At 38.6% G+C, this 24,446-nt stretch overlaps 1 protein-coding gene across 2 annotated transcripts; it reads right to left on the reverse strand.

Annotated features, from left to right (window-relative positions):
• Positions 1 to 9,659: 9,659 nt before the first annotated feature.
• LOC136234858 (zinc finger BED domain-containing protein RICESLEEPER 2-like) lies at positions 9,660 to 13,099 on the reverse strand. Of its 2 annotated transcripts, XM_066024347.1 has the most exons (3): positions 12,846 to 13,099; positions 10,183 to 12,157; positions 9,660 to 9,921 (listed from the first exon to the last, which is right to left on the reverse strand). In XM_066024347.1, exon 2 carries the CDS (start codon positions 11,558 to 11,560, stop codon positions 10,523 to 10,525), a length of 1,038 nt encoding a protein of 345 aa, XP_065880419.1. In that variant the 5' UTR covers positions 11,561 to 12,157; positions 12,846 to 13,099; the 3' UTR covers positions 9,660 to 9,921; positions 10,183 to 10,522. The 2 variants fall into 2 exon arrangements, with proteins under 2 accessions (XP_065880419.1, XP_065880418.1); XM_066024346.1 differs by having other exon boundaries at positions 10,183 to 13,099.
• Between the last annotated feature and the right edge of the window lie 11,347 nt (positions 13,100 to 24,446).

Genomic DNA, 24,446 nt, shown 5'->3' on the forward strand with positions numbered 1-24,446 from the left:
TTACGGTTTTGGGGACGATGCGGAGCAAGGATCTCCATCATCGAACGTGTGTCGTTGCCCCCGCGGATGTTGTTCACATGCGGCCTTTGGTTTCCTTCGGGCTGGTTGACCTCGGTGTTGGGGTTTGCCATTTTCTCTCTCCGAATCCTACAAAGAGTACGTTCGATTTCGAGATCAATAGGAACAAGAGGACAACTTCGAGATCGGGTGTGCATAAAAAGAATGAAATAAAATACAATATCAACAAGAAAGAATGATGTTAGTAAAAGTATATATAAACAATTTATACAGAAAGAATGCTTAAACTAACAATAAAACGTTTTTGTCTATTATTGCAAGATATTATAAATCCCCGGCAACGGCGCCAAAAACTTGATGGGCGCGCGGACTAGGTTAGAACTTTTCTTTAACGACGAAATGTATATTATGATGAGTGCGTTACGACTATGGATGTGATCTTTCTAAATGCTCTATCTTTACTAGACGTCACTACTTAGGGGCAAGTGTACCCCGTCGTATCAAGTAATAATCCGATTAAGACCGGGTATCGAATCCACGGGATTTATAACTGCAAGTATTAAACGACTCGGTTTTATACGTTATTTAAGCGGTGAATACTTTGAGGTTGATATGGGGACCAACTACAAACTACTCCTAACTACGGGTGAGGCGAATTTATATAACGAAACTCTATGAAATGATGTGGATGCGATAAGATACAAATATGACAAATAATGACTTCTAATGTTTATACGGTTGATGGTTTGTTCGTGCAATGACGACTACGTGTAGTGTGACCGACCCGTGAAGTATTTAGACTACGTGGTTCCTAGTCAAGGCATGTCTAATGCTCGGGATCAGAAATTAGGGCCCGTAAGTTCCGTGGCTTGTCAATTCCTACGGTTTCCGATTTGTCACTTCCGGTAAGGCAACACCTATATGAATCCCTAAAGATGGCCCGAATGGCGTCGGAAATCGCGTTCTCCTACACAATAATCAATTATGTAAATCACACCAAGTAACAAACATCAACACATATATAGAGAAGAAGATTATGAATCATAAATTATAAATATGGAGAATGTAAATATGAATTACAACCAAGCCTAGTACATAGGATGAGTGCAAGCTAATTAGCAAGTGTAAAGGGAAGAATCCACCCTCGGAACTAGCTAACCGGACTCAAAGCCGTCTCTTAGGACTTGGATGGTGGAGCTTTCGAGCTTGGTGCACGGAGATGGAGCGGAACTTTGATGGAATGTCGGAATCAACGAACAAGCTCTCAAGGTGGAAGAGTTTGACTATATAAAGCCTAAAAATAAAATCTAAAACTACAAATGACAAGAATTTAATCTCAAGAAAGTGTCTAAGATCTCTAAGGTATGCAAGATGAGTGCTAGTCACTCTTATTTATACATCAAGCTAGGGGTAAGATTGTAATTCCACAAGGTGCAAGCATGGAGGAACATGATTTTGTGCAGAAATCCCATAATACGCCTCGCGTAGGGTGTGGAACGCCCCGCGTGTTTGCCCATTCCGTGAGAAATCTCCTGCATGTGGACCAATTCCAGATCTTGTTGTCTCAAACACGCCCCGCGTAGACTGGGATGCGCCTCACGTGTTTGAGTCTCTTAGTTTTTAATGTTTGAATTGGGTCTTTTACGCCGTGCGTAGCTGAAGCACGCCCCGCGTAAATGTGTCTCTGAGCTTTTTGCATTGAAGAACTTCCTTACACGCCCCGCGTGTAAGGTGGTACGTCCCGCGTATGGATAGTTGACTCAGGGAGACCGTGCAGTCTGACTTTCAGGATTAGGTTAATCACTTCTGACATATGTTCCACGCCCCGCGTATGGTGGTACACGCCTCGCGTATTGATGACTAGATCCCACGTGGTGCCTGCGGATAAGTCAATTATTTCTGATCCAGTGTTTCATGCCTCGTGTGAGGAGTGATGCGCCCCGCGTGTTTGGGTGGATTTTCACTTCTTGCTCATACCTGAAATACAATTCTCGGGAGCCGAGTTAGCTTGACATTTTATTTATTAATATTAATAAAAAATATGGAAAGTTAACCGAAAGTACGGAATTTATTTTTATTTCGTTATTTTATTAAAACATTCTATTTTTGTAATTAAACTTATTTATTTCTTCTAAAATTAACCCGTAAATCACGCTAAAAGATATGGGTAAAATACCCCTATCAACATTCAGGTTTACAATCAAAGTAGTTATATTTCTTTAGAATCTTCTCAATGTAGTGAGATTGATCTAAAAAAATTCCAGTTTCAGACCTAGTTATCTTTATGTCAAGAATGACATTCGATTCTCCTAGATCTTTCATGTCAAAGTTTTCACATAGCATTGACTTAACAGAATTCACAACATGAATATTAGATCCAAAAATAAGCAAGTCATCAACATATATAAGCATATAATGGTGCAAAGACCATTTTCATATTTGTAGTAGATACATTTATCACTTCCATTCACCTTAAAGCCATTTGAAATAATCAGGTTATCAAATTTTGCATGCTATTGCTTAGGTGCTTGTTTTAGCCCATATAAAGACTTATCTAACTTACATACCTTATAGGCTTGATAAAAAACTACAAAGCCCTCAGGTTGATCCATATAAACCTCTTCTTCTAATTCACCATTCAAAAACGCAGTTTTAACATCCATTTGGTGCACCACTAGATTGTGCATAGAAGCAATAGCAATCAAAACACGTATTGACGTAATCCTAGTGACAGGTGAATAAGTATCAAAGAAATCAACATTTTCTCTTTGTCTAAAGGCTTTAGCTACAAGGCGGGCCTTATACTTATCTACTGAACCATCATGTTTCAGTTTCTTTTTAAGGATCCATTTACAACCTATTGGTTTGCAACCTGGTGGCAAGTCTACTAAGTGCCAAGTTTGGTTTGACTCAAGTGAGTCCATTTCATTATTAATGGCTTCTTGCCATAGATCAACATCTAAGGAGGTTAAGGCTTCATGTATAGTAAGTGGATCCTCTTCTACTGTGAAAGCATAAAAGTCAGAACCAAAGTCTTTGGATACTCTAGGTCTCTTACTTCTCCTAGGTTCAGATTCCTCACTCTGATTTTGCACTATAGGTCTAACAGCATGTATGCTACTAGATGATGCACCCCCATTATTTCTCAATTTAAAAGGAAATCTATCTTCATAAAAGTCAGCATCATTTGACTCCAAGATGACTTTTGCATTCAAATCACAGAACCTATATGCTTTGTTATTCACAGCATATCCAATAAACACACATTCATAAGCCATACCAGCAAGTTTGACTCTCTTTGGGTCAGGAATCCTAACATAAGCCAAACAACCCCAAGTTCTAAAATATGATAGGCTAGTTATTTTATTTTTCAAGATCTCATAAGGAGAGATTTTGATTCTTGATTTAGGGACCCTATTTAGCACATAGCAAACAGTCAAAAGGATTTCTCACCACCAATGTGAGGCAGCACCTGAACTAAGCATAATAGCTACTACATATTCAGTAAGTGTCCTATTTTTCCTTTCAGCCTTTCCGTTCATTTTTGGTGAATAAGGTGTTGTGATTTCATGTATAATGCCATGTGATTTATAAAAATCAATAAACAGGCTAGAACCATATTTTGTGCCTCTATCACTATGAAGTCTCTTGACTTTCCTATTGTATTGATTTTCTATTTCAACTATGAACAACTTAAACATGTCAAATGCTTCACTTTTATTTTTCATCAAATAAACAAAAGTAAAGTCAAAACAGTCATCAATAAAGGTTATAAAATACCGTTTGTCATTTCTAGTCAATTTTCCATCTAATTCACATATATCAGAATGAATTAAATCTAGAGGTTCAGAATCCCTAACAACAGATTTATGAGGTGTTTTTGTGATTTTTGCCTGACTACAAAAATCACATTTAAGAAACTCATTTAAATTCAATTTTGGAATTAAACCTAAGTTACTCATGTTCTTAATGATACGCTTATTAACATGACAAAAACGAGCATGCCAAACATTAAAAGTACACAAGGAGTAAATAGAAGCATTCACTTTATTAATCTCAACATTCAACTTAAACATGCCTTCAGTTGCATAACCTTTTCCTACAAACACATTGTTCTTAGTCAAAGTAAATAAATCTGCTTCTATAGTCTGAGTGAAACCAGCCTTGTTGAGAAGATAGCCCAAAACCAAATTTTTCCTCATTTCTGGAGTGTGCATCACATCCTTCAAAGTTAAGGTTTTTCCAGATGTGAAGTTCAATTCCACATTACCAATTCCAGCAACAATAGTGGTATGGGAATCACCCAACAACACTTTCTTATCTTCGGTCACAACAGTGTATGTTTTGAACATACTTCTATCATAGCAAACATGGTGAGAAGCACCCGTGTCTACCCACCACCCATCTGATCCACCTATGAGGTTGATCTCAGAAAGCATAGCAACAAAATTATGTTGCTCTTTAGTCAAGTTAACACTAGGAGTAGTGTTTGGCCAGTTCCTGCACTTACGTGCCATATGACCTGGTTTCCCATAATTAAAGCATAGGAAAGCATCATCATTTCTGGGTGGCTGTTGCTGTGGCCTATTTTGGTTCCTTTGAAGGTTCCAATTTAAATTAACTCGGGTGTTGCGATTTTGGATTGGTTTGCGGTTCTGATTCTTAAAATTTTTTTGAGTAGGTTTCAGAACCGCAGTGGATCTTTTAGTGTTATTAGAAACAATAAGCACTTCTTCTTTTAAATCTTGTTTTCGAGCTTCCTCCTCAATTCGGAGGCGTATAATCAGACTTTCCATCGAAAATTCTTTTGTTTTGTGCCTCAAAACATTTTTAAAATCTTTCCACGAAGGAGGCAATTTTTCAATAATGACAGCAACTTGAAATTGATCATTTAGAGGCATACCTTCTGAAATGATTTCATGTGCTATTTTTTTGCAATTCATGAGATTGAATCTCCACTGATTTGTCATCCGTCATCTGAAATTTGAAGTAGCGGCTGACAGCATATTTTTTCGACCCAGCCTCCTCTGTGTCATATTTCCTCTGCAGAGCTTCCCAAATTTCTTTGGCAGTTTTTTCTTCAGTAGTGTAATAATCATACAGATCATTTGTTAACCCATTTAGAATATAGTTTTTGCACAGAAAATCTGTCTCTGTCCATTTTTCAGCAGCACGAATATCATCACGAACATTTGCCTCATCACCATCTTCAGGAACAATCGGTTTTTCAGAAGTCAGACCACAAGCTACCTTCTTTGTTGTGAGGTAGAACAACATCTTCTGTCTCCATCTTCGGAAGTGAGCTCCTTCAAACCGGAATGGTTTGTTGATTTCAGCAATCCCATTTGATTGTTCGGTAGCCATCTCAGTAGTAATCGAAACCGTCTTAAAATTGTTAGAACTGGAATATAAAAACAGTAGGAGACCGAACAAAAATTAAATGGGCAGAGTCGCGAACAATGTCGCTTTCTTTAAGACGTTCGCGGAACTGCTGGAAAATTGCAAGCAGTATGTAATTCGGTCGCCTCCAGGATAAAATAGCCCTCTGTAATATGATTTTGTATTGCAACCGTACAAAATCGTTTCTGTCTACACTCTCAATTTGCTCAGTTTTGAAATACAGAATGAATGAAAATAAATGTGTGGAAAACCAGTCTATCTCAACCTATTTATACTAAGAAAAAGAGTTGTTGAGCTCTGATTCAGTGGAGAAGAAGGTGGGAGGAAAATCAGGAAGGCGGAGGAGACTGGGTTTTAGAGAAGACACGTTCAGAAAAATAGACGTTATGAATAACGTTCACAAAGACTAAATTAGAGACTATTAAATTAAATAAAAAAAATAAAAACGAATTTAATAAAATAATAATAAAAATATTATTAATTTTTCAATAAAAAATTATACTCCTCCGGTTTCAAATAAGTATCGTTTTAGATAATTATTTTTGTTCTTTTTTAAGTATCGTTTTCGCTTTTCAATAAAATTTAGTATAGTTTTTTGGTCTAAGCATTTAACTTTTGTCTTGATTTATGTGTTTTTTAAGTTTTCAATGTTTTTTCTCCAACCATTATAGGAGAGAGAATTTTTATTTAGTTAATCCATGTAAATTTATTAATTTAAGTGCGCGTGTGTTGGTCAACCAAGGAGGTAGGTCCGCACCCTTTCACAAAAGTGGGTACCCCTTGGGGCACACCCCAAGCATTTGAGGACCTCCTTAATAAGTATCTCCACCAAGTGCTTTGAAAGCAATGTGGTATACTTTCCATCTTGAAAACTTAAAGACATGGGCTCATTTCATAAATTATAATTGGGCCAAGCCCAACACAATCCGACTAAATTTGAATTTTCTCACTAGGGCGATGCATCTTAATCTAATTTAAAGCTTCTTTGATACTCATTGCCACAGGTAGTTGAGGACTGAGGTTTCCTTGAAAAGCTCCCATCTTAGCTAGAATACATTCTCCAGAATGATTACTTGATGTTGCCATAGATGGAAAAGAACTTTTGATACAAGAATTGAAAACAAAAGAAGAAACTTGTCAAAAGACAAGACAAAACCAAACTTGTTAGAAGACATGACCCATATCTGTTGAACAACAGCAGAGATGAAAGAACTCCAAATTCCCCATTTAATCAACATTGTTTAACTCATCTTTTTTTTTGGCATTCCTCTGTTTTTCTCCCATCTTAATAGTGGTTTTTAGAGCTCTCAAAGTTTTTAGTTTATGAGTATGAACTGCCTACTTAAAAAAGTGATATCTTACATATATTTGCCAAAATATAGAATACATGTAAGTTATAACAATAATTATAACATATACAAAAAATAATACTCCCTCCGTCTCATTATATAAGTCGTTTTGGTTTTCCAAGAATTTTTAGCTTAGTTTTTTGATCCATGCATTAAATTTTTTGTCTTGATCTATTTGTTTTTTTTTTGACATTCCAATACTTATTTGTTTTTTGTTTGATAAGTTTTTTTCGTTAGATTTCATATATATTACCGGATCTCTTAATCCGTTTGATCTGTATCTGTTGTTCATCATCTTTTTGTTTGTAACTTTTTCTGGTTTAGCAAGAGCGAAAATGGTAGATCTTATCTGTAGAACACTAGATCTACGGGATTGTAAAAGAAAGAATTCAGATTCGAAAAATCCAAATGGGTTAAATGAAGAAGTCAGGACTACAGTTGCTTCTTTGCGAATTTGGAATGACGGACAATATATGTTCCATTTGTTGTTTGTGTTAACGGTACCTTTAATGGTGTTTTCTACTCTTTATAGTTTTTTTTTGTCATTATGGATTATATATTAGCAATAGCCTATATTTATATAATGTTTTTGATGGGCGTTTTATGCATACGTGCATGTGAAGGCAAGTGTACCTTAGTCGTGTATCAAGTAATAAAGTGAAAGTAGAGTATCGTTCCCACGAGGATGGTGATTATAAGTACTAATCTTTTTTCTCACTAACTATTATTTAAACAATCGAAAGGTAGAGTTTGGTGGGAACCAAGTTAAGACTTAATAAACAAGTGAAAAGAAAAGTTAGATAAAATTAGATAAGAGAATACTTATAATGAAAGAAACTAAGACGTCTAGCTTCACTTAACCTCTTTGCTTGGTAATAACACTAAACCTCTTTTTTAAGTTGTTTTATCCTTTTTAAGATGGCGATTTTTCTTATTAATTAATAGTTCTCGAGATTGGTTCTAAACTCTCGATTAATTACTTTCCCTTGGTCCGGCTCAAGTAATTAATCAAGAGAAGCATTAAGTTTTATTAATCTAAACCCACTATGCCATTTTCCCTTTCACATGACACAAGATACATGACAGACATTTGTTTTCGTGTCGTCTGAATATTTTTCATGACAGTATTTTAACTGTATGTCATCTTAAGGCGAAATAAAAAATGCGCTCGATTCTCAGATGACATTACGATTACGGAATCCTGTCATCCAAAGAAAACGCACATTTTCGTTAAATTTGATGTGCTCAACATATGACACTTCTAATAAATGAATGTCATTGTATGCCGAAAACAAAAAAGCGGCAAATGAAATTTCACTTACGCGGCCATACCAAATTTTAGGCGTCTATATCATTTGACTGAAATTTCAGTTGATATATAAACCCTCTCTCAATCCTAAACCCCAATTTAGGTTACGCAAGCTTCATCCCTCTCATCCCTCTCTATCTCCATGGTTGATTTGAACATGCAATCACTGGGTGAGCTGGAAACACGGTACTAGTAAGCCATATTTTCTTCGTTCCTAGATGTATCATTGTTCCTTACTCTTATTTTTTCCTCATCCGATTTACTTTTATGTATGTCGATTTCAGCAGCTGGTATAAGGATCTTGTGATTTTCAGACCTATCATTGAAAGGTTTAGATCTCTCACTTAGCTACACTGATTTTATTGTATTTAGATTTAGATTCACTGATGTAAAGCTTGGGTCTTTATCTTTTTTAATCTAGGGCAAGACAATGCCTGATACAGTAGATGGTATGAACTCATCTGATTCCTTTTTATTTGAACACTATTTGCAGGGATAGTAAGAATGCTTCAGTACATGGGAAGGCTGGCTGAAGAGATTGTCAATCGGTTCATGCCTTTAGCATATGGGAAGATTTCTTTAACTTACTGAATATATATTAATGTTATGTTGGTTTGAACTGATTGGTCATGCCTTTAGAAGTGATTGTGTATGTTTGATGTTGATAACATTGGGATATTATCCAAAGGATCAAAGGAGATATTCGCCTAGAACGGCCGCGTATTGATCGCCTGATACCGGAATGTTACGGCGTATCAAGCAAGGGGATCCGACAGGCGGATCACCAAGACCTCACCACAAGAGATCCGCGGGCGAACCTATGTGGCGAATCGCCATAACCTCTCAATCCGCCAGCGGAACAGCTGAGCCGATCCCGCAATAAAGACCATTAATAAGCTATTAATAAGCTAACGGGCATACTTAAAGGAAACCAGTAACCGCCATTAATGAAGAATTAATGGAGACTTTCTAGTTACTAATGGTTACAACTTCACTACTATATATAGCTTGCATCTCAAAGCTATCAAGGTACACATTCACACAATCCTAGAAACCCTACTTCGTCAATTCAGTTTACTCTTCCATACTTTATACTGACTTTGGCATCGGAGCTTCCCCACGTCGAACCCAACGACGCCCCCCACAGGGACGGAAGCTGACTTGTTGTTCCATGAAAATTTTGTGTGTACAAATAGAAGGGCTTATTCCTTTGATGTCCGTCAATGTCCATCCGAAAGCTTTCTTGTGATCTTTGAGCACATTAATCAATTTTTCTTCCATTTCACCTAGGGGTGTACAATGGATAATATTTTTGAATTTAGAACCCAACCCAACCCAATCCAACCCACTAAAACAAATACTTTATAGATTGGTTGTTAAAACCAACCCAACCCATCAAATATTCAAATTAAAAGAGTTGGGTTGGGTTGGGTTGAATGTTAATTCAAATAATTCAAAATGACAACTATATATAAAAAAAACTATAACTTTGAAAATATTAATTATTTTATGACTATTTTATGACAACTTATTCAATTATATATAAACTAATATATCAACTAAAAAAACAATAGTTGTAACTTAAAAAAAAACTTAACTAAAATATATTAAAATAATAACTCCAAATTTTTCAAAAAAAAACCTATAAATTTGTTCACTTGAATTTCAATTAACATACACGTAAAAACTATTAGTCCAAATAAAATAATGTTCTATCAATTTAAAATATAACAATATTATACTAAGATAACCTTCAATCAAATTAAAAAGTTTTCGATAGAACATCATCAAACAACAATGTAGTAACATCCAAATCATCTAACGCATCGGGGTGTGTTGCTATGCCTGCATCCGAGAAAGAAAGAAAATAAATAAATAAAAGAAATAAAAAGATAGATTATAAACAACCTACAAACTTTTAATATAGTATCGCAAGTATATTGAAGTATCAGATTTTAGGTACCATTGCCTCGATTAGATTGATTATTCTTGAATGGATGGTTTACATAACTCGGTAAATTTTGAAAAAAATACAAAAAATCAAATTTCATAAGATAAAAAAAAATTAAAAGTCAACGATAACTTTATTTATTTATGCAAAAGTACCTGTCTCGAGCTCCTCGTACATTTCCACCGTGTCCATAGCTTCTCGGAGGTCAATTGGAATAGGAGTGGATCTCAACCAATTTTGACAACAAACTAATGCTTCAACCATTAAAGGTGACAATGAACTCCTAAAAGGGTCTAATATTCGACCTCCTGTGCTAAATGCAGACTCAGATGCAACAGTAGATACGGGAATTGCTAAGACATCCTTGGCTATTTGAGAAAGCATTGGGTATTTGGAAGCATTATTTTTCCACCATCTTAAAACATCAAAATTTTCATCAATTTCCTCACAACTTTCTAATAAGTATCTAGCAACCTCTTACTTGGTTTCCAATTTTTATATCCCCTTTCTATGCCTAGAGTACTTTTGTTGAAAAGAAAGAACAATATTATCTTCCACGTCATCTACAATCAATTCATCAGAATTTTGACTGCTTGAATACACCCCAAAACACATAGACTCATAATGAGCATATAAACTATATAATGTTTCTTTCACTCCATCTCTCATCAGCCTACCTTTATATTCACCATAAACCTCATCGAAACAAAACCCCACATACCCCATCTTAAAGCGAGGGTCTAAAACAACTGCAGCAAATAATACAAAATTAAGATTTGCATCATTTTCCCAGTATTTGTCAAGCTTCTTCTTCATTTTTATAGCCATACAACTCAAGTAAGCATCACTACTTCTCATCAAAGTGTTTAATCTATCAACCAATGCCATAAGCTCATGAAAAAAAGCATTTGATGTGACATATACTGAACATGAAAACCTTAATGTCACAGTGTAAAAAAGTTTTAAAAACTTCACAAACACCCTAGCAATATCCCAATCTTCCTTCATAGGAGGACCAATGTTCTTAGACTTATCAAAATAAGAAACATAATTAGGATCCACTTCAAGCCTTCCAAAAGCTTTCTCAAATTTTTCAGCCACTTCCAACATTTTGTATTTAGAGTTCCATCTAGTCTCAACATCAAGACATACGAGACCCTTGTGTTCTATTTTGAGTTTCTCTACACATGCTTTGAATGATTGTGATCTAGCAGGAGAAGATCTCACATATCTAACCGCATTCCTAATTTTGACAATAGAATCATGAACATCTTTTAAAGCCTCCTTAACTACAAGGTTTAATATGTGAGCGCAACACCTTACATGCATAAACTCATGTCCTAAGATTGTATCTCTCCAATGCATAGTTTCTTTCTTCAAATATCTAATTGCTCCATCATTAGAACTTGCATTATCCACGGTAAGAGTGAAAATGTTATCCATTCCCCAATTTAGCAAGCAACTCTCAACCATCTTTCCAATTGTTTCCCCCTTATGATTAGGAACTAAACAAAAATTCAAAATCCTTTGCATGCAAGTTCCATTCTCTATTTATCCAATGAGCAGTTAAACACATATAATTCAGATTTTGAACTGATGTCCAAGTGTCAGTAGTAAGACATATACGATGAGATCTTAAGACACTTTTTAGTTTTATCTTCTCATTCTCATAGAGTTTCAAACAATCTCTACCCACAGTAACACGAGATGGAACTATGAATCTAGGTTCTAGATACCCTGAATATCTTATGAATCCCTCTCATTCTACAGTTTTAAAAGGCAACTCATCTATTATGATCATTTCCGCAAGCTTCTTCCTAGCTTCTTCTTGACTAAGGTAATCCTCTTCCCCATCCTCTTCCATCTGCCCACCTTTTTTCTTTCTCTTACAACTATTAGGATACTCCTTACATTGGTTATTCAAATGAGCCCATAGATTACTAGTACCATGAGTTCCATCAGATGTATAATTCTTATCACAATATTATATGCAAAATGCCCTTGATCTATCCCCAAATGATCCCATACAGGTGATTTTTTAAATCTCTTATTTTTATTCGTAGCCGTTGATGCAGTACTTTGATCATCCATCTCAAACCATCAATGTCAAATATCAGTTTTAAGTCCAACCTAACAAATTCCATATACATATTGAAAATTGGTCAAAAATTACCACTTTTTATATTCTTCCAAGATTGGAAATTATGGAATTCAATTATGCTCATTCACCAAATTACCAATATAGAGTAATATTTTTTTTATATAAGTTCAAATCTTGGAAATGAGAACAGAGATATTAGTAGAAAAGTTTTATAAACCTATCTCATTAAAATAGAAATAATTCAATGCTATGATTGAATTATATATTTATAATCTTACTCTTAACAATAAGTAAATATTGAGGGCAGATGTTAATTTATCAATTAGCTTCAACTATTATAGTTAATGTTAGGAGAATTACGTTTTTGTAGTACAAGAATAATGAGTTTGAGACAGTCCACAATGTTAATTTATCAATTAGCTTCAACTATTGGAATCCTATCATGCTAACCAAAAACAGATTCTTATTCTTTTTCATTTAGGGATAAGGATCAAATTTACCTAAGTTCATGAAATTCCAAAATGAGTTTGAGACAGTCCACAATGAGTTCATGAAAGTCTAATTTCCTATCATAAGACAATTCAGGTTTTTGGAAAAATTGAATCTAACAATATTACTTCATTAAGAGATAATCAATACAAACAATGAAATGTATCAGAAATTTTTAAAGTACAGACACTTGACAGCCAACCCAGAAATAAAGCAGAAGCCATGTACCTGATTCAATAAGAATGTCGGGATGAACAGGAAACTAAGAATTTGAGTCGAACATGGATTTGAGAACTGCAAATCGCGAATTAGAGAAAATGAACAGATGAAAACCGTTAAGAGGAGAAAAAGAAGGCCGTGATTTAAGAGGAGAAAATCGCAGACGCCATTTAATAGAAGCGTAAGAGGAGGACGACGATCTAAGAGGGAGAAAGGAAGAAGGGAAAGAACAAGATTTAGATTTAGGGATAAAATTTAAGAAAGTAATGGGTTAGAAAATTAATTTGAATTGGATGAATTAATTATTCTAATTTTATCCACTATTTCTAAATTCAGCCCAACCCAACCCAAACCCAATAAATAAATTAAAAATATAGTATATATTGGGCTGGATTGGGATGGGTTGGACTGGATTGATGGGTTGGTTATAATTTTGTACAACCCTAATTTCACCTGTCAAAAGAAGAAGAAATTACATCAGGTAAGTTTGAGTTTTCACTTAAAAATGCATATATCAAATGAGATGGTAAGGGTTTAAGGTCTAATTCGGGTGGCTCTTCCAATAATGATTTGGGTCTCGGTTTGACCTCTCGAACGAGTTTCTCATATTGATCACCGATCCACATGCAATCCTCGGGGTCATGATTCAAGTTGGCAATTGTTTCTTTTATTTCTTGATCTATCACGACCTCCTCTTGATTCAACCCGAGACCATTTAACACTACTTTTTCCAATGGGTCTTCAAACATGTTATCATGAAAAACATCCTTAACCACTTCATCTGTTATATCAAGAAAATTACAATGGTCAATATTTTCGGAAAGATATTTTAAAGAATTGAAAACATTGAAAATCACTTCCTCATCTTGTAACCGGAGAATTAATTTTCCTTGTTGCACATCTATAAGTGTTCTCCCGGTTGCTAGAAAAGGACGACTGTAGACACCGAGTCGGAGGATCTGTGACGAAAATCTGAAAACAAGACGGTTGAAACGATTGATTCCGAAAGTTTCGAAAAAAAATAAATAAGTTACGGTGGGTCACTGCTGTTGATCGAATGGCTCGCGAATGCTTAACGACATGGTGCGAGTGCTTAGCGGCAGCCGGCGCGCGTTCAACGACAGTCGGACGCCCGCTCGACGACGCAAAGCGCGCGCTCGACGTCCGTTGGACGCGCGCATCCAACCCCGGATAGCACGCGCTCGACGTCTGAGCAATGCACGAGCTTGGCGGCGCGAGGCGCGTGCTCGTCGGCCACGGGACGTGTGCGCCCGGCAGTGCGGAACACACGTTCGGTGGTCACGACGCGTAGACGCCCGACGGCGCAGAACGCAAGCTCGACGGCCGCGGGGCGTGCACGCCCGACGGTGCGAGACGCGCCCCGACGGCCGTTGGGCGGGCGCCCAACGACAGTTGGGCGCGCGCGCCCAACCTCGCGTTGGGCGCTCGCCCAACGCTGTTGGGCGACCGCCCAACAATTGTTGGGCGATCGCCCAACAATCGTTGGGCGGCCGCCCAACGCAAGGTTGGGCGGCCGCCCAACCCCCTTGGGCGACGCCCAATTCTCTTCGGGCGTCGCCCATTCCGTCGGGGATCCGTTTGCCTATAAAAGGCACGGATTCCCATGCATTTAGTGGAGGAGAATTTTGGAGCCTTTCTCACTCTAAACATTTTTAGAGAGAGAAAGTGATTTTTTTTGAGAAAAATATTTTTTTTCTCAAAAATTCTGAATTTTCCAAAGTTAAATTTTTACTAAAAAAACACAAAAAACCGGAAAATCACGACTCGTGGAATCAATCGGCTTCGACTGTCAGATACCGAACTTGAGGTATTATCCGAGGACTAAACTCGTTTTATTTTATTTAATTTATCCGAGGACTAGACTCGTTTTATTTTATTTAATTTATGTTATAATCTTATTTATTTTGTCATTTATTTATTTATCATGTTTTATTTAATTTTTCGTATTTATTTAATTCCCGTCTCGTGTTGAATAAAATTCGGTTTTGCTTTAAAATAAAAAACCTCGTTTTGATATCCCAATACGAACCGTGATCCGATAAAAAGGTAGTTCGGGTGTTAGAAACGTTGTAATTATAAGTTTTAATTTAAAAGAATTTCCGAATAATGTTTTAAAATAAAAACGTTGTTTTAGGAATTTCCGTCATTGACTATGATCCATTTTTGGTAGTTCGGAAATCCAAAACGATTGAATTAGACTTAATTTAAAGCTTTTGAATAAATCTGGGAACAATTGGAGTGCTGCTGTAATTTTCCGTTTCTGTCACTAATTGCTGTTTACCGACGGATTTTTCGTCGGTAAATCTGCCATAACGTAAAAAATGCCATTTCAGTCCATTTTTCTTAACTTTTAAGCTTTTAATCCTTAATATATATATGTATAGTTATGTAATATATATTTTCAAACCATTTTAGATATTTAGTGTATATAATTATTTAGGATGTTTGTATATCATTTTTTATTCAATTTTTTAAGCATAGGTATATGTATATATATATTCTCCTTTTTTTATTCATTTGAGTTATATTAGATTCTATTTTAAAAGGTTATTTATTTGGGCATTTTGGGAACTAATTAGTAAGTATTAGTATATGGATATATGTTATTTTTGGTATTTAAAACTATATTAGTTATGTATATATATAGTTTTGGGATATTTGGGTTATGTTATTGTTTATTATATGAAACTATTTTGGATAAATGTTATTTTCTTATCTAATGAGATTTATTTACTATTTCCACCTCTTTAAAGTATAAATGTATTATATTTAGTATTTTCATATATGTATTATATAGTTTCTTTTTATTAACTTTTATTTTCATATTCTCTTTTTGATTTGAATGTATATATATATGCTTAAATTATTTTCTTTATTCTTTTGGACCATTTATGGGTCCATGTTTCAAATGGGCTTTATTTGGAAGTGAATCTTGGTTTAAATGGGTTTATTATTGTAATTATAATAGGTAAAGAGTCCATTAAATAAAAGGAGAAAATAAATCACAAAAAGAGAGTTTTCAATTTAATTATTTAAACTAATGAATTTTTAGAGGTTCCTAATGTAAATAAATATAGTTGTTTTGTTAATATTTCAAATCGTTTTCAAAACACCAAGTTTTAAAACCTTAATCCGTTCCAAAGGCGGATTAAGTGAACCTTGTAATTAAAATCATTTTCATTGTGAATAATCGAATATTTTGAACCATTTTCTCAAAAGAATTTGTACAAAATAAAATGGACTTGTATGTTTAACCACGTTTTCTTACTAAAGGTTTTTATCTCAAACGTTTTCAAACACTTGAGTCGTTCCAACGGCGATTCGAGTAAACTTCGCCAATCGGGGTTTTAAAACGCACCTAAATCGTTCCAACGGCGATTAAGGTGCGAACCACGTAAATAAACTCGTTTTGGGGGGAAATAAGTTAGCATAGAATAAACACACAGCATGACATTTAAATAAAGTTGTAAATAAATCGCTTCTTTCTTCCCCCTTCTCTGTGTATGTATAATATAAATGGGTGATTCTTTACTAATGTGGCTTTTCAATAATATATGCTCAAAACGGTCTCCAAAAAGAGAAGGAAAAGGTTTCAAATGAATTTTAAACTTAAAGAAGTATACGATTAGTTCGTTATCGCCTAACATGCTGAGTAGGAGGCCGGTGGTTCATAACCGGGCGATGTCGGGGTGCCTAGTAGCCTTTCTCCGGAAAGGAGCTAGCCTTCTCGGCTTGTACCTAAGTTTCCCGAACCCACACCGGTCTCCCGCAAGGGATCGGTGTTCATTTTCCCATTCGTGGGTGGCGACTCTTCCATATCTCCGAGCTCTGGTCCTGCCGAGCAGCTTGATTCCACGATTGGTTGCTTTCGGCGCCAATCACCGCTTACGTCGCCATGAGGTGTCCACCCCCCGGTCCGCCCGGGAGATTAGGCCGCGGCACCTCGTCTAACAAGTGGCGACTCTGCTGGGGAAGCGAGAAATTTGATTCCGGAAGGCGTGTATTAAGCCCTTAACGGGGACGGATCGTTTTACTTCTTTTCGTATGCATTCATGTGCATTATTGCAAACCCTTTGGGTAATTTCCGCGAAACCTCTAGCGAGAGTCCATTCGTCGCTCGAAAGAGGCTAGTGTAAGTTCCCCCTTATAGTAAGGCGCCAAAGGGTCCCCATCCATTCGTTAAGAGCGAATTTGTGCGGTCCTGTGAGGTCCCGCGGTCAGCCGTGTCAGCATATAGTAGCCTTAGAAGTTTCCATAGGATCACCCGTTACTATTTTTGATGTGATAAATGAATCAGTTCGTGTTTTCAAACCGCCATGATACGTGTCTAATCCTAAAGTATGTAAAGAAAATGAGACGATGCGTTAATATATACTCATGAATCGACATACTAATTACCCTAAAACATCGAAACGATTTTAACTAAAGACGACTTAGTTATCTCGTATGAATGAACATGTGCGACCCGCCTTGTCCCTTTCGGTGTCCCGACGAAGGCACGTGTTCAGGAAATGCGTTATGACGTAAGCACGTATTAGTATGAATCGGTTCGGTGTTAAGGATAGTTACATTTCGATACAAAAGACTATATTAACAGTAGCCGTTATTCACATTCTTTAGATAAATTGGGATAAAACGAGATCACGATGAAACGAAAACGAAGAACATTTCTGTCTTGAACGACCCTGTCGTAACGTGAAAAGTTTCCCACAAGTAGCCCGTCCCTTCCGAATAAAAGACGAGCTTTTACGTTATGCCCCGTGTCGTTCTTAAGAGAAATGGACGTGTCCGCATAAGTGACTAAGAAAAGAAAAGCAAAAAATGAACTAAACGACCAAAATCATTCCGAATCTACGATATATGTCAATCCCAAGAGTAGTTAAAGAAAATAAACCAATGTCGTTGAATACGTGCCTCGAACGAGTGAATACCCCATTTAAAATCTCGAAGCCGAATTAAGCCAAACCGCATAATTGCGCCATATGGACGAGACTACGGGTTTTGACTAATGACTCGATCATTTCGACCATTACCAAAACTGCAAGAAATATGGCCCGATGTACGTGTTTGCTTAATTCGCGCCTAAAGGAAAGAAAACGGTGATATCCTCGCTTCGAACAAACACGTGATTCAACGAAACGTTGATTTTCTATAACCACACTAAGATGATATATCCCGTGGATTGGGAAGAACAATGAACTGTTGCTATACGAAAGGTTACCGTGCGCTCAAAATAAGACTCGTCGTCTTTTCACGTAGCTAAAATGAGCAAACGGATCCTCGACGCTAAGAACAAACGCGTTACGCGATGAGTCCGTTCCCTAAAATAAAATCCAAAAGTGATTCCATCACTAAATAAACACGGGGTTACATCTCTCGATAGATCCAAAAGATCCCGTGGTAATCCAAAAATCGAGACACGAACCCGTGCGAACAAAAGGGAACGAGTCATTGACAATAACGAACGATTGGACTAGAAGAATAACTCGTACCACGTCTAAAAACTGAGATGCGCTCAAAGGGAGTCAAAACCCGAACTAATGCATCTCGCGAAAGGACAAAAGACGAGTTATTCCGAAAGGACAATCCAACTTGGTCGATTTCTTAGTCACTGAACGCTGATGCGTCAAAAACGAACTGTGTTGTACGGTGAATGATTTACTTTTCCGCAATAATCGACGGCATCACGCGTCCCCTGGACCGCAATGTGAGCCCAAAACCAAAATCCTAGGAAAGAGACCTGGACCAACGAGTGTGTGGAGGAATAAGGGTGGAAGAGAGATGTTGTGATACGTGTAATTAGACTAACGTTTGTTCTTCTTATCTTATAATCGTAAATAAATAAACGCACACACCACGAATCATGCATATAAAATCATGCATACATACTAATGGACGACCGTCCGCGCAGACTTCATCATTAAGCGGTTGTGGTTTCGCGAGAGTAATCGACTAGCCAGGCAGTCTGATCAGCTACGGGTTGACAGTTCCGAATCAGCAGTTGTGACGTCCGAATCATCGTTGTCCGAATCAGCTCAGTATTCGGTCAGTATGTCTAAGCCAGATGAGAGAATATCAAGGTTAGAAAGAGTGGTGAACAACCTCAACGATCAGTTAACCTCAATTTTAGTCCAGCTGGACGAGCTTGCAATTAAGAGTAACAAGAGTAGCAGTAAACTAGCTGAGAACATTGTGAGCACGGGTCCCCGTTTTGGAAATAACTATCAGGATTGCGTAACAAGCAATTTGGGGAAGAGAAAGAAAAGGGAAGAGGAACGGAAGCAGCACATCACTCGGGAAGTGCATGATCTACGTGGGGTAAACTCCGGAGGTCAAGACTTTTATAATCTGAAAAACTATTCATCGGCAACGGCTTTGCCTTTGAAGTTCCGACTTCCCAACATGAAGAAGTTTGATGGAACTAGGGATCCTACCGCCCATGTGAACCAATATGTGGCAGCAATGGAGCACACAATTCTGACTGAGGAACAGATCTTGGGGCTGTTCAGTGCTTATCTGGAGGGGGGTGCCCTCGTGTGGTTTCACGCGTTGCCGCTGGTGACAAAGAGGGATTGGAAGGAGTTAGTAAAGTCATTCATCGCCCAATATAGCTTCAACACTATGTTTGAGGTCACTTTGAGGGAGCTAGAGAGCACCAAGCAGCAGGCTGGGGAGTCTTTGTCCGACTTTGTGAGTAGGTGGAGAGCTAAGGCGACAATTATGGAACAGAAGCCGTCGGAGCAGGACCAGATCCGAGCGGTAATCGGTAATACTTTGCCGTATATTAGGAATGAGCTACGGTGTATGCCTTTCACCGATTTTAATCAGATGTATGGCTATGCTTTAACAGTTGAAGGGGATGGAGAGCCGAAAAGAGCCTATGTTAAACGGACGAAGTTGGGGTATAGTGCCGGAGGGCCAAGTTCTAATGTAGAACCTGCCGCGGTAAAGGTGATTGAACTCAACGCTATCGGGAAAAGGCATTTCGCCCAATTTGATCTGACCTCTGCGAAATTTTTCGAACGGTTGCAGAAAAAGGGGTTGTTGAAAGCCCTCACTCATTATAACAAGGCACCGCCCGCTCCGTAGATACAAGCTAGGGGATACTGCGAGTTCCACGGTATTTATGGGCACACTATTGAGAACTGCGAGAGACTGAAACACGAGATTCAGGATTTGATTGAGGAAAAGAAGATAGCTGATCCTTCGTCAGCGAACCCTTCCACTAGGCGTAATCCATTGCGTAACCATAGGGTGAGCATGATCGGGTCTGGGCTCGGAGCAAGTTTATTCATGGAATCCTTCAAGGAAGATAAGGAGGAGCTGTTGGACTCCGATGAGAAAAGGAAGGTGGGAAATGGTTTATACGTGTCTGTTTTGGAAGAGGAGCCAACGGAAGGAGTGATGGATGATAGAATTGAAATTGAGGAGACCGAGGAAGTCTCATCTCGGAGGATCATGCCTGTGTTGAAATTGTTTAGTGGGGCAGAAGACCCCGAAGCTCATTTGTATGGATACGTGTGTGCTATGTTTGGAGAGCCATACAAAGTGGAAGAAGTCGCTCCATGGTTCCATCTTTCGCTGGTGGGCGAACTTTTGAAGTGTTTTCAATCGCTACCTGACGCGACTAAGCACGATTGGTCACTGATGTCAAGCTTGTTTTTGATGAAGTATCGAAGAGACAAAATACGGGCAGGGGAATATAGCGCGATACAAATTGGGCCTATCAAACGTCTGTTTCCAATTGTCAACAAGTATAATGAAGGGAAGGACCCCATGGAGCACTTACATTTTTATCTGTCGGCTATGGGTCCTCTAGGTTTCAAAGAGGAGGAGATCACGAGCTTGTTTTGCAACTCATTGGCAGGAGATTCACTAGTGTGGTACATGTCTCTTCCAATGCACGTTAAAGCAGATTGGGCAAAAATGACTAAGAGATTCATCAAGAAATACGTCGCACGGGAATGTCCAGAGGAAATGCCTGCATTACCTGAAGAGGAGACACCTGAAGCAGTAACAGCCATGTCTAAGTATAAGGGAGATGAGAACCCCATTGATCACATAAACCGTTTCCGTGCCTACATGTTTGACGCCGGACTCTACCAAAGTGAGTTAGTCCAGCATTTTCCAAAGACACTCATAGGAGAAGCTTTGATGTGGCACCGAATGCTCGCGACAAAGACAAAAGGGGACTGGGGATCCCTTATGGAGGCCTTTGTGCAGAGGTATGAGAGGTACATTCCGTGGATAGGGTCGTTGGAAGATTTAGAAAGGATCAGGCAATTCCCCGAGGAACCATTTGTGGATTATGCTAGAAGATGGAGGTTCAAGTATGCCTCGTGTCGGGTCACCTTGAGTGATCAGGAGCAACTCATGTGCATCCGGAAGGGTGCTATTCCACGTGTGGCTAGAAGAATGAATGGAGTGTTCCTCAAGGACTATGAAGAACTGATAGGCTGGGCTCGGTATGGATCGTCGGACCCTTCCTACATAAATCCAAATGTCCCTCACATAATGGATCTGATGGTCGTGGACGTTTGGGGAAGTTCCTCCGACGAGGAAGGTATCAATCAGAGGGTTCCGATCAACATCTGGGATGAGTCTGATGATGAGTCGGAAGTGGTTGTTAGCGCCGAAGGAAAGATTCTGCCAGGATTTGAGATCTTTGATGATGTTGCCGACTGGGGCAGTGGAAAAGCGAGCTGCTTTGTCGAGGAGATTATGATGTTAGACTTGAATGCCGAGGAGCAAGTCATCACCGTTAAAGCAACTGCAGGAGTGGGAGATGAGCCTAGTACCTCCAAAATTCATGAGAAGTCCGAAGACCCTGATGATGAAAATTGTATTACTGCTTTGTTTGAATCAGATGATGTGATCACCCATGCTATCAATGAAATGAATTCTGATTTTGCTTACTTGCTTGATGTTGATCATGATCATTCCATGCATTCTCATTCATATAACATGCCTACATTTGAAATCAATGCAATAGAAATGTCAACTTTCAATCTTGGTACGGATGAAAATCCTAAACTTATACAAATTGCTCAAGAATTAACTATTGAAGAGAGAAAAGAATTTGAGAGAATAATTAAAAAATACGAAATTGTATTCGCTTGGACATACGAAGACATGCCTGGAATTGATCAATCTATCGTAACTCACCGCATTCCAACTTATCCCGAAGCAAAGCCCGTAAAGCAGAAGCTCCGACGTATGAGACCCGAATGGGCAGATAAGATCAGGGAGGAGGTGAAGAAGCAGTTAGAAGCAGGATTCATCGAAGTGATCGACTATCCCCCTTGGGTCGCAAATGTGGTGCCAATCGTAAAAAAGGACGGCAAAGTAAGGATGTGCGTTGATTACAGAGATCTTAACAAGGCATGCCCCAAGGATGAGTTCGCATTGCCTCATATCGACGTATTGATCGACAGTGCAGCGTCAAGCGTCTTACACACGAATGTGGATGGTTTCATGGGCTACATGCAAGTTCAGATGGCCGAAAAGCACAAAGCAAAAACCTCGTTCACAACCGAGTGGGGGACATACTGTTACAGAGTAATGCCGTTTGGTTTGAAAAATGCCGGGGCAACTTATCAGCGAATGGCCACAGCACTGTTCCATGATATGATACACAAGGAGGTAGAAGTCTACGTGGACGATATGATGGTCAAATCAGAGACAAGAGAAGGGCATTTTGCTGCGCTCGAGAAGTTTTTGGCCCGAATTGCAGAATTCAAGCTAAGGTTAAACCCGAAGAAGTGCTTTTTCGGCGTTTCGTCGGGGAAAATCTTAGGCTATGTAATCGGAAATAAGGGAATCGAGGTGGATCCTGATAAAGTGAAGGCTATACGAGAAATGCCGGCACCAAAGAATGAGAAAGAAGTGAGAGGGTTTCTGGGGCAGGTTCAGTATATCAGCCGGTTCATAGCAAGACTCACTGCAATCTGCGAGCCGATCTTTAAGTTGCTACGGAAAGATCAACCCACGATTTGGAATGATAAGTGTCAGCAGGCCTTAGAGAAGGTCCGAGATTACTTGTCTAATCCGCCGATTCTGAGACCGCCTAAACTGGGAAAGCCGCTTCTCCTCTATGTAGCAATTGAGGAGCGATCTATTGGGGCAATGTTGGCTCAAGAGGGAGACACCGGTGTTGAGCACGCGGTGTATTATCTGAGTAAGAAGTTCCTGGAGTACGAGCTTAAGTATAACATGATCGAAAAGACGTGCGTGGCAGTAGTATGGCTAACAAGAAACTACGGCACTATTTTCAATCTTACAAAGTGATCATTATTTCTCGGATGGACCCCGTGAAGTATCTGTACCGAACTCCGTCTTTGACAGGGAAACTAGCCCGATGGTTACTACTTTTATCCGAGTTTGACATTGAATATGTAACGAAGAAGGTTATCAAAGGGAGGGCCGTGGCAGAGTTTCTGGCCAAACAACCTCTGAATGCAGAAGAGGAAGAGATAAATTATGATTTCCCCGATGAGCACTTAAACGCAATTGAAGTTATACCATGGAAAATGTTCTTCGACGGAGCAGTTAATTCGAATGGAGCCGGAGTTGGAGTACTACTTATTTTACCAGAAGGAGAAAGGATCCCGATGGCCAAGAAGTTATCCTTCCCTCTCACCAATAATATGGCCGAGTATGAAGCGTGCATTTATGGTTTAGAGTCATTAGCGGCACTGGGAGCGTCATATGTCGAAATTTGGGGTGACTCAAAGTTGATCATCGAACAGGCACAAGGAAACTGGGAGGTAAGAGAAGAAAGACTACGTCCGTACCTCGATCAGCTAGAAAGGTTGGCACAAAGATTCAAAGAATGCCGTTTCTATCATATTCCTCGAGCACAGAACCAGGCGGCGGATGCCTTCGCCACTTTGGTGTCAGTTTGGGACAAGCCCCGGAACCTTGCCTCGAAACCATTGGTATTGAGGAGATCTCACAAACCATGCTACGAGGACGTAATGTTGTTAGAGGCAGATGAAAAACCGTGGTATTTCGATATCGTGAACTTCATGAAAAATGGAACATATCTGGCAGAGTCAGAACCTAGGGATCAAGCTGTGATTAGAAGGCTAGCTCGTCAGTTCGTCATCCACAACGATTTGCTTTACAAAAGGCACATTGACGGATTACAATTAAGATGCTTGGATGCGGGAGAAGCCCGCGAGGCAATAGAATCAGTACATTCAGGAATTTGTGGAGCCCATATGGGGGGAGCAGTACTAGCTAAGAAAATTATTAGGCAAGGCTTCTATTGGCTCACCATGGAAAAATATTGTAACGAGTATGCAAAGAAATGCCATGATTGTCAAATCCACGGCGATTGCAGTCATCTTCCGACCATGGAACTACATATGCTAGCACCTATTTGGCCATTCGCTGCTTGGGGCATTGACATCATCGGCGAAGTAAGGCCTAACGCTTCAAATGGACATAAGTTTATTGCCGTCGCCATCGATTATTTCACCAAGTGGGTAGAAGCAGAGTCGTTTAGCAAACTGGGATCCAAGCAGATGAGAAAGTTCATTGAAAAACACTTGATCACCAGGTTTGGAGTGCCTCATCACATGATTA

This window comes from Euphorbia lathyris, chromosome 7, assembly GCF_963576675.1.
Source record: "Euphorbia lathyris chromosome 7, ddEupLath1.1, whole genome shotgun sequence".
Classification (NCBI taxonomy): Eukaryota; Viridiplantae; Streptophyta; class Magnoliopsida; order Malpighiales; family Euphorbiaceae; genus Euphorbia; species Euphorbia lathyris.